Raw genomic sequence first — 17,239 nt, 5'->3', positions numbered from 1 at the left:
GGTTTGAAAACAACGTCCTGAGTTAACACCCAGAACTCCTGAAGGTAGGAGGAAGGAGATGCCTGGCTGATAAAAAATAAACCCGCAACACAAAACCCCCACATTTCATAACCTGTATTTTCCTCCCACTCATTTAAATCCTCTAGTCTGGGCTGCAGAAGTAAGGCTTTGAAGGCTTACTGATAAGGTCTGATAGAAAAGTGCCACAAGAGAAAGGTAACTGGGGCAAGCAGCAAAGCTGTCTAAATATTTACATAAATTGCCTTAGTGTTTAATACATCACCATACATGCTACTTAGCTCCTAGTACTAGCTCGCTCTCTTTTCCTTGGAAAGACCTCTCCACTGCACTACAGAGTCAGCTATTATACCGTGATGTTTGTATGATAATCTCTAGCTTGCTGTTTATACATGAGCTCTATCTTTGGCTCATCATCACTGCAGTCAAAGCTCACATCTCTCATTGAGTAACTTAGAAATGCAAATAGATTTAAAATATCAGTTATTTAAGCACGGTGGATGGGAAAAAGATTTACTATAGCTCTAAATTCACCTCAGGAGTCCCAGAATGTAATCAAGACTATGTGACAACATAAGAGCATGACTGATTCCTAGTTCTGTCACCTCCTCTTGCTTACTCATTAGTTCATCCATGTGTGCATGCACAGAACAATAAGACTTGACAGGTGAAGTGATTAACACAAGGTAATGACATCCCTGGAGAATTCATGCTTACAATTCCCTGCAATTATCCCACAATAACTAATAACTCCTCTTGTTTTTAGTATTTAACATATTCACAATATGGAGTAAGTGAAGACAGATGGATAGATACATTCATTTGAGGCTGAAAAGAACAATGATGATTCCGAAATGCTGAGCAGGCACTTAGTGCCACAAACCTGAGGCATTTCAGGAGTACCTGTGTTCCAGCTGATGTTTATCAGCTAAAAACAGTCTCCAATGCATTAGCAGACACAAAAGAGGTTTTGTTTGTTAGATATGAGAGATTAGATATTAGATACTACATACTTAAAGTGACATTATTAGGAAAACAACATTCAGGAAACAAAAGTGAAATGACAGCTGTCAGAAGAAACATGAATGCATCTAGGGAATATTACCTGTATGTTGAGAACTTGATTTGTGATAGTAATCATTGAGCTCAGTATTCTCTTTCAGTAAGCAATGGTTCTACTTTACAAATATAGCACTCTCCATCAGGTAGCTGAGTTAATAGTGTTTTAAGACAAATTTTTATATATATATATATACACACACATATATGAGATATACAGTGGTGTCTAATTTAATTGGGTAACATTCAAATCCTCACAAGACAATTAGTAAGGCCTCTTTTAAAAGTTAATAAAAAAATTAAACATAACACTGGAAAGAATTTTTTAACTGATATCATCAACTCTCTGACAAAGGGTTCATGAAAGAATGTGATCATTTAAAAGCAAACAAAGCTAAACTTGCAAAAGTATTTATGCAACACATTTAAGCCAATGACATTAAAATCCTGGCATGCAAATAGGAATTCAAAACCAATAAAAACCACAGGTTGTTGAAATTCGTTTCCTTTAAAATAGGAATAAAAATCCCTCAGTCAAGAACTCCATTATTAACCTTGAATTTCTAGACTCCTCAGATCATTGATTTCAACAGAAGAGACTGCTGGATCAAAAAATGGAGAGCATGCATTCAATTAACTGTGCACAGATGTGAAAAGCTCATAGACATGCCACATTTGCCTTAGACACAACCAGCTACCATAGATTGATAAATTTCTACCTTCCAAAACTATCTTGTTTTGTTGAAAAAAAATATTTTTAAGCTTTAGCCATTTGTTTTCAATCTTTTTCAAAGAAAGAAGTGTTTCTTCTTGTTGCTAACTACTGCCAAGGATTTGGGGTTTTGCCACACTGCCATAGGTCAAAGAGAAAACATTGCTAGACTTAAAGAAAAAGGGCTTGCTAATACCTTTGTGCAAAAAACATGCAGTAAATTGAAGTCTGAAAAATCAATGTTTCAGAAAAGGCACAAATATATCAAGATAGGATTTTTAAACTTCTGCAGGTACTGAACCTCACATTTATCTTCTGCAGAAATTAAGAAAGTGCAAGAAAGGCATTTGTCAAAATACAGCAATAGTCTGAATTCTTGAGTATATATATATATATCTATAAAGAGAGAGTTTTCTTCCAGATATAAGCTCCCTCCAACAAGCTCAAGAGCCACCATTTCAAGAAGGCAGGAGAAAAAACCCCACAAAACCTACAAGAAATTGAAGAGGGTCAGAGGTGCTCTGAACATTATTAAACATTACATTAACTCCAAGGCAATATCTGTATAAATTAATGAAGTACTCAATCTCTATGTAAGAGCTTTATGTAATAAAACTTGTTAATAAAATAATCTTTTTAAAGGCATATTATGAAATAAAGTTACCAGACAATATTACATTCCTTTAAATGCTTAAGCCACAAATTTTAAACAAGCACTTGCAGTCATACAGGAAAGATGCTTTTATTAAGAAATTCACATTACAGCTATGGCTTACTGAGTCAAATTGCAATTAGTCTGCAGTCACCTTTACTAGAACTGGGTTTGAATTAGGAAAGGAAAAGGGGTAGAGCTCCTCTCTATAGTAAAGCCTGCTCATACAGAAGAAAAGAGTTTAGGTTGCAAAGAACTTAAAAATCATTGAGCCCAATTGTTAACCCAGCACTGCCACACCATGACCCTCAGTGCCACATCTACACAGCTTTTAAACACCTCCAGGGCTGGTGACTCCACATCCCCACGCAGCTTGTTTCAATGCTTGACAACCTTTTTGGTGAAGAACTTTTTCCTACTACCTATTCAATATCTAATACAACTCATAGCTCTGCACAATACATTGTAGAAGTGTTATGGGGTCCATACATGTTCTTTGAGTTCTTATTTTTTAAGCAGTCATCTATTACAACAGCAGAAGAAATTACAGTAAACTTTCATGTTCTGAAAACCTTCCTCTGGCTTTGCTGCATTATTAATATAGCCACTTAAACTACCTCTTCCCAGTTTCCAAACTAACACCTCAAGCTTTCTGCAATCTGGATATATCACCACCAGCCTAACACCTGTGCCCTTTTCCAAACAGCTGCTCCTCTATTATCCATACAGAAAACTCCCTCCAGAAAGGAATCCTTGTAACAACCTCTACCAGCTACAGGGAGGATCTTAGGACTTACTAGAACGAAAGCATCAACTGGCTTATTTTACTTTATGGGTATAGCTTGACTGCTAAAGACAGATTTTAGTATATTTCTAAAACTTCCCTACTACCTGGTCTATTTTCCATGCATCTATCACCTGGTTCTCATCTTTCTTACCTTCATCAATCGAAGAGAAAGATTATTAGCAGAAAGTCTGACAAGTCCTCATTTGCCTCAAAACAAACGTCATGGGCCAGATGCTAACCACTAAGGCAAAGACAGAACTGACAGGCCTGCACAAAAGCCTTGAGATGTGACAGTTTGCATATCATTCTGTGATTTCACATTGGAATACAAAGGAGGGTAAGAAATAACATCTGAGGAAGTCCTGGCAACAAAAAGAACATGTAGGCAGGGACAGAGGATCTGAAACAGGCTTCAGGATGTTTCCAAGGCCATATTCAGAGGATGTGCAGCCAAAATTAAGTTTTCTTAACCTTAAAAGATGCTGTCCTTCCCATTATTATTATTAAAGTCAAGAGCAGATGCAAATGAGATGAGAAAGGTTTCCCAGACTCTGCAAGTGATGATGACTGGTGGAAAACTGTGCTATGGTATGTTAAACAGAAGCTACGCGTTTTCCCAGCCCTTCATCCCTCCCACTTGGCACATGAAATTAATATAGTATCAACAGCTCCTCCTTCTACCTCAGTTTGAACTGGGGAAGGACAAAGCAAAGTCATCATTGATTTTATGGTACTACCCCACCCTCCCTTGGCACTTGCATTTCCACAGAATTACTCAAGGAATAGCACTCTAGTTAAGGTGTATACAAACCTCCTGAAGCACCTACTTCTCAATTTACCACCTAGACAAAGGTCAGATTACCAAGAAACTTCCTCAACATCTTAATGGTCCCTCAAGCTGCACTGAATCCAAATGGAAGGTGTTTAAGGAGTGCAGACACGCAATGGCCAGAGCCTGCATTAGTTCTTCAGTGAAGACGAGTCAAGCTTCTGAAGTTCTCCACATAACACTAAATATTACAAATTAAAGTAGGTATTCTGAAGATTTGAGAGATGTTTGTATACTAAGCCACCATGAAATATATATGTCTCTCTTATCCAGCCCTGAAGAATCCAAACAAATAGTACACTTCACACTGCATAGAATGAGAAATGGAAGCAAGACATTTTGTTTTCACTGATACATTTAATAGTCTAGAGAGTATCTTGGCTCTCACATTTTCCTTCGACATTCAGGCATCCTGACAGTATTTCCATCACTTCTCACAGGATATTATACCTAGTCTAGTAGGTCTCATACTCTACAAATGCAACTTAATCTTGGATTCCGTTTTCCTGTTTCATAAATTCCTTTCCAGAGCCCTTGTTGGTTCTGGTCAGAAGGCCATGAATATCTGCTGGTAGACAGACTCTATACAACTTGCTTTGGGATCACTCCATAACCAGACCCTCAACTCATTCTGGACAAGGCTTCTTATGTCCATTACCCTTACATTGTTCAAGTCTGACCTTACAGTCATACAGTTGAGTTTTGTGTTCTTCAAATCTTTTCTGAGAAACCATGACCTCCAAGAAAGCTTGTCCTTCTACTGTTTTCACAGTCATTATTCTAGGTTTCTGGGACATTTTTTATATTGAGGTTTATGCATTGCATGACATTGTAAATGATAAGTCCCAAACCATGAAAGACAGTGTATGTGATTATGGAACCCTCTTGCATTCAAGACATTAATTTTGAGATACACAAGGAAAGAGCACAGAATATTCATTCTTTTATGACACAGCATTAGTCATGGCATTTGATACATTAAAAGAAAAAATTTAAGCATGACAACAATTTGCCTCACCAGTGTAAGACAAAAGAGAAGTGATTAAAAATTGAAGCTGTCACATGTAAAGAGATTAAGTTTCCTTAAAATCCATGTCTTCTGCCTGAGATTTCCCCAAACATGCCTTGTCTTTTTCTTTGCAAAAATAAATGTCAGGCTAACACATCACTTAAATAAAAATTAGCTGGTAGAGAGCAGACAACACTTAATCCACTGAAACACAAAGCAAGTTACCTCTCGTTTGTTTCTTCTGGCCACTTTGAGAAATTCCATAAGTATTTGCAATTGGGCAGCATGGGACTCCTGTAACACAGTAAACAAGAAAGTGTAACTTCCATAAACATTAAGAGAAACAAACATCCATTTTTACATGGAAATTCACACTTGGCACAGACAGCTTTCATTTAGAGATGAGGAAGAGATCATAGCTTAAGGCAGTTTTAAGAACTATTGTTTTACTTTGCCTCACAGGTTTTAAGATCTTCTTTGGCTCATGGCAAGACTTTACATCAAGGCAGAAGTCATTGTAACAGCTCTTGTTTGTGTGTTACTGAAGACTTACTAATAAGTCAAAATGTTTATCAGGTTTTTTTGTTACTACATCTGAAATTGGTTTAGGAATACAAGTTCCTCAGATTCATCTTCTACTCTGGAAGATCATTAGAATCGACTTTATGATTAACTTATTAAAACATTTATATAAAAACACCTCCCCCTAACGTTAACATTTGTGTTTATGTGAAGAGATTACATTTCTCCAGTGCGGAAGACAACAACATCACTAACCTAAACCATCCCTTTCCAATCTTTCCATAACAGAGCTTAACCATCAGCTTAATATTTTCACCTAAACTTCTCAAAAACTTGAGGGCAAGATATTCCAGCATTAATATAGCCCTAATCCCATATACCAGCATTCTGAGACTTCATTTTCACAACCTACCAAAATATTTATTAAGCAACTGTGAACATACACACCAAAAAGATCAAGAATAGAAGCACACAGAATTAGGCACATTAAAAGCAGAGGTCAAAATTCAAGACAACTAAATTTCTGAGATTTTCTTGACTATAATGAACATGAAGCAAGTAAAGCTAGAAAGGAATAATGCTTTTAAGGAGTTAAGTATCAAGTGTGTGTGTGTTTCTTTTTAAGGCTTAGTATCCTTCAAAGATATTCATGCTCAGAAGCACACATACACTCAGCTCCATGCCTTCTTTGTTTCAGATTTGTCACAAATGACATAAAAAGGCTCGAAGGAAAAAACCAATTAAGATTCACTGAACCACAATAAAAATGTTAGGTACAACTGTATCATTCTCCATACAACTTTTCCTATCTGTTGAAAGCACCATGGGAACCTACCCTCCTACCCAAAGTTCACCAGGTCAAGTTTTGTAATCCAGTCTAATTTAGAAGGTCTGGCTCTTGTCACTGGAAAATGGTCACTTGAGATCAACAGGATGGAATGGACAATAACATGATTACCATGCCAAACAACTATACTTCAGCTGAATCACAGGAACAGCTTGCTTCAACCTCGAACAACACATCTGAGCCTTTCAATCAAGCATTAAATGCTACAAAAGCCTTTAGGAAGGCAGTCAGGTTTTAACAGTTTATTCCTGAACCTGTATTTTGGGCTTCTTTTTGGACTATTACCAAAAAAAGATCTGATATTTTCTTGTGGAATAGTCAGTTAGCAAACATCTTCAAATGCATTTCTCTGTTCTGCTAGCTACTTTCTCTTATCCTTTTCCTTTCTGCTTGTTTATACCACCTTGCCAGCTGCAACACTACATGTACGTTATGGATGTCACAGTTGAAGTGCCAGTTTGCCATGAAGGTCAGTAAGATGGCCAAATTTCCAACACCAAAGTGCAAGAAAAAATTCTCAGAAATTAATTTGCCCATAGGATCTTACTTCAAGAATATAAAAGCATGAAAAGAAAAAACTAGTAAGTAGATAATAGTGTTTATCTTGTTCTACTTAAAAGAGCTTCTTACTGCTTCCAGCTGCTTCTTCTTTTGCACCAGCAGCTCCAACATCAGGTTGACATTGGCCAAGTCAAGATTGTCTTGATCAGTTCCCAACAAATCTTGAATTATCTGCCACCTATGGCCATTCTAGAAAGAACAAGAGATGTTGGACAGTGAGCTTAAGCTGTGCAGGGTTGTATCCAGCAAGATATATTAAAAATAACACTGCAATATTTCAACCCTTTGTAAAAATTCCAAAATTATTTTCAAGAATCAGAATTCCCAAGCCTCACACATTGTACAGGATATAACTTTTCTGTCCTACCATGGAACTGCTTATCTTACTTGTGCTTTATGAGAGCATAGCTGTTGCTGCTAGAAAGAGATTATTTCACAGTCACAATTTTATCTGATTTATCTGACTTGTGCCCTAGTTTCGGAGAACAAGTTTCTATGGGGAAAAAAAGAAAAAACCTGTGTTTATCCAAAGCTTTGTTGGATCACATCTACCTGAAATACTGTTAAGTGGCAATACCTTTTATTTTTGTTTTTTAACCAAGTAATAGGTAAATCCCTCATGCTAAATTCAAATAGAAGAAGGTAGTATCAGCTTATTTTTTTCTGTTCTCACCTCCCACACTACTCCTCTTAAGAGTATTTTCATGGGAAACTATGAGAGCAGAGAAGACAGAGCTTATCAGGTTGATCTCAATCTGTTAGAGCTAAGGAAGACTCCTCACAGAGCCAGCATACTACCATGCAGCCCACTCTTCCCTAAGGGCTGTTTGCTCTTCTTTTACTTTTTTTTGCTTTTACTTTTCACTGATCTTTTAGCACAAGAAAATCTGAATATAGATTAATGCTAATATAGCCTTATATTGAAAAATCTCATGAACCAAAAGGAATAAGGTCTAAAGGTGTTTAGGCCTTCTAAGAAACAAAGCTGGACTGAAAAATCCTGCCCTAGGAAAACAATCACACTAGATGAAAATATTTAATTTTGTAAGAACTGGAGTCTAAACCAGACATTTTCTCAGGTTGTAGCCTATTTGTATTGACTAGATTAAGAGAAATAAAATATGTAACATCCATATAAAACAACTTTTTCCTTTTTACACAACACTCAATGGAACCTGTGGAAACACCTGGAAAAAAAAATACAGTTTTTCAGCAAGTCAACAAGATTTAAGACAAACTTTAACATACTAAAATACTTGTTAAATGTACTGCTAAACTCTGAAAGCTTCAAAGATGTCTTAACGTGATTTCTTAGTGAGACAAACGCATAACTAAGAAATTGTGTGTTTGCTGCAATGTGTCTTGAATGACTGTTCTTAAAAGCAAAAGCAATACAAGAGAAGAACAGCACATTAAGAAGCTGGTACATATAACAGGCAAGGTTTCTCTTTTTAGACACATCTGTATTTTTTTATTTGCTGCCAAAAGTTAGACACAAGACTGTTTTGGGCATAAAGTCATGCTAGATTACCACTTACTGGTAGTTATCTGACAGATGCATCTACAGTCATAGTTTCTAAAGGTACACTACGAGAAAGAGCAGAATCAAGTCCCAAGAAGTTACTGTACATGCCTTGAGGTCAACTGTGTGTATTTTAAACCAGACATGGTTTATGCCCACTTTATAATGCATACAAAAAATCTTACTATGAGTAAACCAATACACATCCTCGAAGTATGCTCCTTTCTAAAGCATCCAGCTGCTGAAACCATTGGTTTCTGCAAAGTAGCCCCTAAATTAAAAACATTTCAAATAGTTTTTTTGTAATTGACAAAGAACAGGGGACACATGATTTTTAGTATTACTTTGCAACCTTATTGATCTATTGCAGAAGCTGAGGGAGGAAGGAAGACAGATACAGCAAGACAAATATGCAAGTCTCCTGGTCCATGTCATGTTCTTTTTGATCTTAATGTACAAAAGCATTCACTGCTGTTGTGCAAGGAGTTTCCTGAACTGGGAACACAGATTATGCTCTGATTCTGTGACACGAAGCAAGTCTAGAGGATATCCAAGGCAGTTTTATCCAAGATCAAAGCCAGAACACCACTACTCTGAATGCATCCTTCTCCCTCTTGTGGTTGCTATTAGCCTTCCACCAATTTCCCTGTATAACACAGCTTCTCACACGTGACCAGACAAGCCTGTGGCTCTTCTAATCATCTATTACTCTCATTGTAGCTGTAATTTCCAACACTGAACGAAAATTATTACCTTTAAACAAGTGTGCTTCCATGGGTAGTTTGCCAGTTATACTCAATACATCATATGGCACTCAGCTATGCTAACACAGCTTGCCTCTACAGGTATAATACTGGCAAGAAAAATGAGAGCTAACAAGGATGAAGAGATCTAGTGTCACTGATACTGGTATTATTCCCACATAAAGCAAGTTAAAGCATCAGCTCAACAGCATAATTTCTTCTAAATTAAGACACATAATGACAAAATTGTTGTAGAGCCATTACATAAATATAAAGTAATAAAGCTGGAACATACGGTGCTACTCACTGAATGGTCCAGTTTGAGTCTCTTCTCCTCAGATCTTTGCTTCTGTTTAAGAATAAGTTCATTGACTAAAAAACAAATGTCAGAATAGATAGATTTAAATTTCATGAAACAGGTATGAAAGAGACTCAGTTTTTACTTCTTTAGTTATTAACGCCACACTAAGTTTATAAAGTAATTAAAACAGCAAGAAGTCTCCACTTTTTTCCTCACCAATTTATTCCTTGACTTTAGTTGTAAAATATATAAAAGTTATTTTAAAATACAACACCTATACAGTCCCCAAATTGCTTCAGTTCTTTTGTCAAAGAACTATGGGTTGGTTAGAAAAAGTTTTTCAACTCCAAGTCAGAATTACATTACAGAAGAGTATGAAGGAGATAAAATAGTAACTGATTTACTGAGGAACAAAATCAAACACAGCTGAAGAAAATAACCTTTTCCTTTAATCACTACATGCATTTTTAAAGATGTATTTTTGGTAGTCTTACTTCACACCAATTTAGTGAATGGTGCAAAGAGAGAAAGAGAACTTCAAACCTTTGTACACATATATGCAAGCTCTTCCACCTCCAACACAGGCCTCAAATCCCTAAAGGTAGATGTACAGAAGCAATACTCTTTGGCCTACAGTACTCCAAAGATCTGCCTCAAGCACCATCTTTGGCACAACATGCTTGTGTCTAAATCAGAACGCCTGTTTCTGAAGCCTTCCTTGGCATTTAACCTCTTTACTACTAAATGGGTATCGTCAGACATTAAACCAAGACTGATTTAATTTTGGTATTTCACACTGCAATGTGTTTCCTTTGATCTTCTCTTCCCATAACTAAGTTTTAAACTCTGTTTCCCATTAGGAATGTTTCCCTCCTTTGAGCACCAATCATTTAGGATCACATATACATATGTTTATTATTATTTTCTTTGTATCTAATTTACACAAACATATCACACGAACCTCACTACAGTAGTCAAAACAGTACAATACATAATACAGCCTCTCCCTCTTCAGAGTCCATGCTTCATAACCAGAGCATGTTCTTTATTAGACAGACAACAGTGTAAGAAAACAAAAATAAAGAGATTCAAATCTCTACCCACCAGAGTTACATCTTTTAGTTTTCTTAGTATGCAAACAGCAGCAAGTCAGTCTCACCACTATAACTCCACACATAGAACCACTGGAGGCAGTGGAGTATTGACAATTTATGTTACTAACCTTTTTTTTTTTTTTAAATAAAAAGCACAGTTGACCAGAAGGCTGATGTTCAGATTTTTTTCTCAATATCTAGAAGGTGCTTACTTACAGGATGAATTTACAAATGCCTGCTTTTCTTAACTGTGATGTTTCCCAAGCAAACAAGCATAGAGCTCACCTAAGAAGTTGGGATACAGATGGTCTATGTTGTCCACAACATAGTTGCATTTGGGACACCTGTTATTGTCCTCCAAGCTCTGGTGAATACATTTATAGCTGTTTAAAAACATAGAGAATGAAGTGAGCAAACAGGAAGGAACAAAACATAAGCACAAGGTAAATAATATCAACTTCAGATAATGTGTACTCTGTGTTGCCAGCTAACAGCAGCTTTGCCAAGATCCTACACAGTGGAGTGAAAAATGTTCCAATATTAACACAGAGCATGCTAAGGCAGATAGACAACAAAAGCTTCTTGGCAAGGATTACAAAAGGCATTTAGGTACTTCACTCTTATTTCTTTGAGGGTTGTGGGACTATGAATACTTCAGCCACATTTCATCTCAAATTCATGCCCCCCTTCCACAGGTAGAGTTAACAGACTGCATTGTTCATCAGCATCTCTCCTGGATTAGCCAAATAGTAAGCAAGCAACATTAAAAGCCATTACACATATGGTATTATTAAGCAGAGGAAACATCATCTTCTCATTTCTCTCCAAACTAAGATCGTTGTTCTCACCACAAGCAACTTCAGAGGTGCTCTGTGTTGAGCTGTTAGCTATTTAAGGGACAGAGTAACTACAAGATGCACTTTAGCATTAGGTTTAAACACATATCTAAGAACCTAGCTTGATGTCGATTGCTGTTAGAGACCTGACAACATTGTTCTATTCTTTGAATGTTTGAATGTTTCTCATCTTGGACTTTTAGAACAGTTACATATCACAGGGCTGAAGCATTACCATAAAGGGGTCAAAAAATCAGCTGTTATCTTACCTGGTGCAGGTCAAAACATCTCTGAAAGTTAACTGAACCTGCTGCTTGATAAAGTACTTTATGCTACTAAAATATTTCTTGTAAAAAAGTAGGCAATTTCTTTCTAGTTAACAGAAAGCACAAGAGTATAATGTACGTAGGACACTAAAACATGGTTCGACATTTATTCCAATCCCTAGTTGGGAGGAGGAGCAGCAGATAGTTCCACACTTTCCCCCTGCAGGGTTTTTGTACTTCTCCACAAAAAAAAAAACCTGCACTTTGGGACAGGCAGAGAAACAAGTAGACTTTGGTCTGATTTCATACAAGTCAAGCCTGAAGCATGTTCTACCTCAAGAAGTTTAAAAGAGAATTGCAAGAGACAACGTGCAAGTCCCTTCAGACTGTATATGGTCTTGCACAAAGGCAAGGAGGTCCTCCCAATACCAATACTTACTCCTGTGACCTCTACAGAACTGAGCCTAATGGCATAAGTTGACAAACTGTTCTGACTCTGGGAACTGGATGTTGCCAGCAGTTCATTGTCATTTCACTTTACAGAGGAAATATGGTGGCACAGTATTTTCTGGTTTAAACACTTAAACAGCTTCTTTCTAAATGTATTAAGCCATTAACCCATGTTTTAAAATTTTAGTTCAACCTCCTTCAACACAGGGACAGAAGACAGAAAAGTAACAAAAACTCAGAAGGAAAGGGATTCACAGCAATATCAGTCCACACACTGTAACAGACAAACATTTTGGACAATAAAAAAACCTTACCAGAAGCTGTGTCCACATTTTGTCATGTAGGCTTCTTCAATCATATCAAAACAGATAGGGCTGAAAAGTAAAAAAGTCATCTTTGATTTTTTGTTATGTTAGAAAAAGGAAAGTATTATTTATTCAAGTTAGCAATCAAGTAAGATTGTCTATTTGTAAATAGAAAATATTTGCAACGGCAACCAGGCAGTATAAAGATCAAAAGGGCAATCAGCAGCTCTTTGAACTCAGAATGATACTGCAGTTTGTTACAATTAGAAAGGAGGTAAGTGTTTATTCTTGAAGTTTTTAACAGTTGCAAATCAAACCCAGAGTGCCTTCAACCAGTAAAGTTGCAGAACTGCCTAACCATCTGTACTAGGTCTCAAATAAAACATAAAATGTGTTTTTTACACAAACAGACATAAGGCATTTATGACAAATTATTTTATCCTTCATTGTTTCAGTCAACAGCTATTTATAATTTAAAAACAGATGCAGAGAGGCAGAGCAGAACAGAAATAGTAGTAATATCATAAGAACAAGAACTAATAAGCAGGAGGAGAAGGTGCCAATCAGGGGCTGAAGAGCACTATGAAAGTACAGTGCACCTGAAAGAGTGAACCACCAGTCAAGCACAGTATTACAGTCAAAAGGAGAGGAGGGGAAATGTAGATATGGGACTGTTCATAAGGAACACAGAGGAATGCAAATGGAAACAAAGGCTTTAAGGTTTTTTTTCCCCAAGAGTAGTCAGTAACTGAAGTGCAGACAGGTCTCAAGGAGGGATCACCAAGAACTGAACAGGGAACTGAAGAGAAGGATGTGCAAGCAAGCAGTGCTCCACAGGAATCTGAGCAAGACAGGAGACACAGGAATTCAGTGATATGGGTAATAAAAGAAATGTCTCATCATCAAGTGACTGTGATATGTTTGAAAGGAAAATTAAACCAACAAAGGCAGCGGAGAGCTGTATCTTACTTCCCATGACTCCTACCACTGCTATCCCTGATAGCTGGCAAGATATGCTGTCACATACATACTCATCTTTAGGTTTTGGCCAGCTGTCCAGTGAGATGCTGTGGACAGCTACATCACAATTCTGCATGTAACACACCTATCAGCAGTGTCACAAGCTTCACCTTCCTTTCAAGTCCTTACAGAGATCAAAAGGCTCTCCTCTCCCTCCCCCAAGTCCACACCAATCTCAGTTCAGAGATGTTTTCACCAGCATTTGTCTTCCACAGAAACAGCCTCCACTCACCTTCTGCCAATGAGGCAGTTTCCAGAGAATGATCTGTTAATAAACTATTAACAACTTTTGAAAAGCGCAGATCTTTTTGAATCCAAGAACAAAAACATAGATCAGACTGAAAAAAGCAATGCCTGGCTGAGCAAGCAGGGGAGTACCTCAATTCCTCCCCCTGTTAGCACACCACTGAAGTAATTTTCCCCTTTCTCATTCTCATCTATTTTAGAAGATGCTACTATCTGTTAATTCATTTAAACCCTGAAATATTTCTCTCTAAGCCTGTAGAGTCCAAGCTGTGGTCCCTGCCAACACAGCCCCCGTCAGTCACCAAACTGAAAAACATGGATGTCTTAACTTCATTTGTATAAAACCTTTATCTTAAAATATTCCACCAAATCATTTTGAGGGTGAGGGAGCAGTGGCATAGGCTGCCCAGAGGGGTTGTGGAGGCTCCTTCCTTGGAGGTCTTCAAGACCCACCTGGACATGTTCCTATGCGACCTGATCTAGGTGACCCTGCTTCTGCAGGGGGGTTGGACTAGATGATCTCTAAAGGTCCCTCCCAATCCCTATGATTCTATGATCTGTAAAAACAAAACACAAATGCAAATGAAACAAACCAGAAAACCACACTCTGAACCAACTGAGCCACCTCAAAAGAAGCCTCAAAAATTATTAACATGCACCTGTTCCTCTTCCACCCTGACAGACCCTTTTCTGCACATCATTTGTCTTGAGTAGCACCAGCTTCTGGAGTTTGAGTCACTGTTTCTGAGTTTGAAGTTATTTGGTTTCAAGGCACAGTTTACTCAGAATAAGTTATGATTAAACCTGGCCAACAAGTGTGGAATAATAAGCAAATTAGGCACCTTTCTATCCCATTAGCTAGTCTTAAAAAACAAAAAAAGTCAAGGGCTTATGGTCATGTGTGTCTGAGGCTGGTTTCTCCCTGCTGAACAGTTTAACTTTTCCCTTCTTCTAACCAGGCTGTATAAAAGTCCTACTCTCTGTATCATCCTAAAAACTGCTATTTCTCAAAGGGCCAGATGTGTTCTTTCCTTTGCAGCAAACTCCTAATGCCCTGCCTCCAGAAAGTGCAGCAAACACTAAGGTTGTTACACTCCCCTGTCAGCAACAGGCCATCAGAAGCTAGAGCTAAAATAGGAAGATAACCTCCTAACATGACAGCCACCAAAAGCCACTGTTCCCAGACTTATTCTTCATACTGGTTTGACTGGAGAAGTGACAGAGCCAAAACAGTTGAGAAAAAGCAATCAGAAACAGCAAATGTAGCTATTCAGTGCCAGGGTCACTGTTAACAGAGCCTGAAGTTTCCATTAAGAGTTGTTTCCCCTGAAATGCTCACTGATTTAAAAGATTGATGTCTTAATACTTACTGAAGCCAAGCTGGCTGTAACATATGGAAGTTGCTACACACCAGTCATTTTAAGTTAATCTAACACAGAGGGAAGGTTAAGAAAGTAATGGAGTGGCAGGGACTCGAGACATACCACAGTTTGCAGTACACACCAAAATTGAGATGCAGTGCTACGGTAAAAGTGAGGCTTCTCAGCTCTTACTCTCTATTTACCTTAAGCAGTAAAGCCAGATAAAAAGGATGAAGAAGACTTCAAATAAAAAATGTCCCAGTCTTTACCAGATACTGATGCCTTATTTACTAAACAGTTTTTTTAGTCCAGCACTGCAAAGGTTTCCCCTTCTTTCTCTACGGTGTAGACCTCAAACATTTTTTACAGCATTTTAAACAAAGTCCATGCCTCTAACTTTTGCCAGATGTTTTCAAAGCACCTCTCAGGTGTGCCACTGTCACCCTGCTGCTACCCAAACACAGTGGCTGAAGTGATCACTCTAAGAGGTAAACATTTCAAATTTCCTTCTGCTCTGCAGCAAACAAGACTCAAAGTTTTTCCTTCGTCCTCTGCTCCTCTTTGGTCTAAGCAGAGAGCAGGACTTGCTGCAGACTCTGTCCTTGACATGCAAGGTGGCCCAGTTAAAGATCACTGCCATTACTATCTACTCAATATTAAGCTCCAACACAACAGTAGATTATAAAACCATCATTGTACGTGGTATGTGAACAGCTTGCCATGGTTTTAGCTTGTGACCTCCGAGGTCAATTTGCAGCATTCCTTAAGGAGGTTTTCCAGATCACAAATATGTGAACAGCTACACTCAGCCCATGGCTGGGATTAACAAGTAACCTGAGGAAAGAACTGTTTTTAAAAAGCTGTGAACCTGCAAGTCCACCTTTTAAATGTGGAACACATCTGAGTTTGTTAGGTGTGCACTTCCACATCAGTATGTAACATCCCCTCTTCTTCTGTATGTTCTTATTTATGCCAGAGCTCAGAAACAAGCACTGGTATGAAGCAGCTGCTGAAGAAAGCCTACAGAAAGATTCTCTCTGACCAAGGAGCAAAGCACATAGTAACTGGTTTTAAAGAGATTTAGTCAACCACTAATTGGCAGGGCTAATGTAAGGCCTGAGAAAACTGCAAGCAATTATACTGCTAGACAGGAGAAAATTCTCTATTAGGAGATTCCCTCTCAGGTAGTCTCTAGGCAAGCAGGGGGAAGCCTGGCCAGAGGAACAGTACAACCTCTAACTTTAAATTCTACAGCCTGTCCTAAGAAAAACTAATAAGGTTGCTCAGTCAGGCCTATTTGCTCTCCTGACTAGAGTTACACATTTCCAAGCACAAGCTGATACATACCACAAACAGTACACACTTGCTAACTCCCGAGCATACACTTGCTAAACATTACACAATCCAGACTAGCAACATATGCCAACATTTATGTTAAAGCCTGGGCCCCACATTGCTGAGACAGCACTTTCAGAAGATAGTGAGGTTGCACACATTAACACTATGCAATTTTCCCTTGCACCTTAATGTTCAAAACTCATCTAAACTTCTTTACTCCTTCCTACCTTCAGTCTGGCACGGGTAGAATTTACCACTGTGTTTACAGCTGTAGCTAACAGCAACTCACAGTTCACGGTCAGAAAAATTATCAGGTGTTCTCTGCAGCTGGTAGCATCTTGAAAGAGTCCTTACAGAAAAAAACACACCTGACATGGAAAAAAACCTGCTTCTCACACCAAGATACCCAAAGCTTGTTTAAACCAATTATTTGAACCAACACACGCCCCCACCCAGTATTCTTGGGCATGGCTTAAAATTCTGGAGTTCCCATTTGAGTTTATCTCTGTATTGTATAACTGTACAGCTAACTAAGAAAAAATACTGTAACTTGAAGCTAGTGTTAATAAGCAAGAACAAGCCCTGCAGCCCACAGAAATACAGAGCAGTGGAGAACTCAGGTAACTTAACTATAATCATCATCTGCTCTTAAACCTCCTGACCTGTACTTTCAAACACCTAATGTCACTCTTGCATATACCTAGAAAAAGGGGACAAGAAAGGACATTTTGTCCTGGTTACTACTCAGTTGACTTTTTCCT

At 38.0% G+C, this 17,239-nt stretch overlaps 1 protein-coding gene across 2 annotated transcripts in view; it reads right to left on the bottom strand.

Annotated features, from left to right (window-relative positions):
* COP1 (COP1 E3 ubiquitin ligase) overlaps positions 1 to 17,239 on the bottom strand; it is a 128,584-nt gene that overhangs the window by 109,102 nt on the left and 2,243 nt on the right. The window contains exons 2-6 of one of the 2 annotated variants that reach the window (XM_062003461.1): positions 12,523 to 12,582; positions 10,942 to 11,039; positions 9,557 to 9,633; positions 7,066 to 7,185; positions 5,292 to 5,360 (exon numbers count right to left, since the gene is read on the bottom strand). In XM_062003461.1, coding sequence (XP_061859445.1) covers positions 5,292 to 5,360; positions 7,066 to 7,185; positions 9,557 to 9,633; positions 10,942 to 11,039; positions 12,523 to 12,582 — 424 coding nt within the window. The remainder of the gene's footprint in view (positions 1 to 5,291; positions 5,361 to 7,065; positions 7,186 to 9,556; positions 9,634 to 10,941; positions 11,040 to 12,522; positions 12,583 to 17,239) is intronic. The other variant, XM_062003462.1, reaches the window with a different exon arrangement.

The sequence above is a fragment of the Colius striatus genome, chromosome 10 (assembly GCF_028858725.1).
Source record: "Colius striatus isolate bColStr4 chromosome 10, bColStr4.1.hap1, whole genome shotgun sequence".
In the NCBI taxonomy this organism is placed as follows: domain Eukaryota; kingdom Metazoa; phylum Chordata; class Aves; order Coliiformes; family Coliidae; genus Colius; species Colius striatus.
This window is presented reverse-complemented; position numbering and strand designations above follow the sequence as displayed.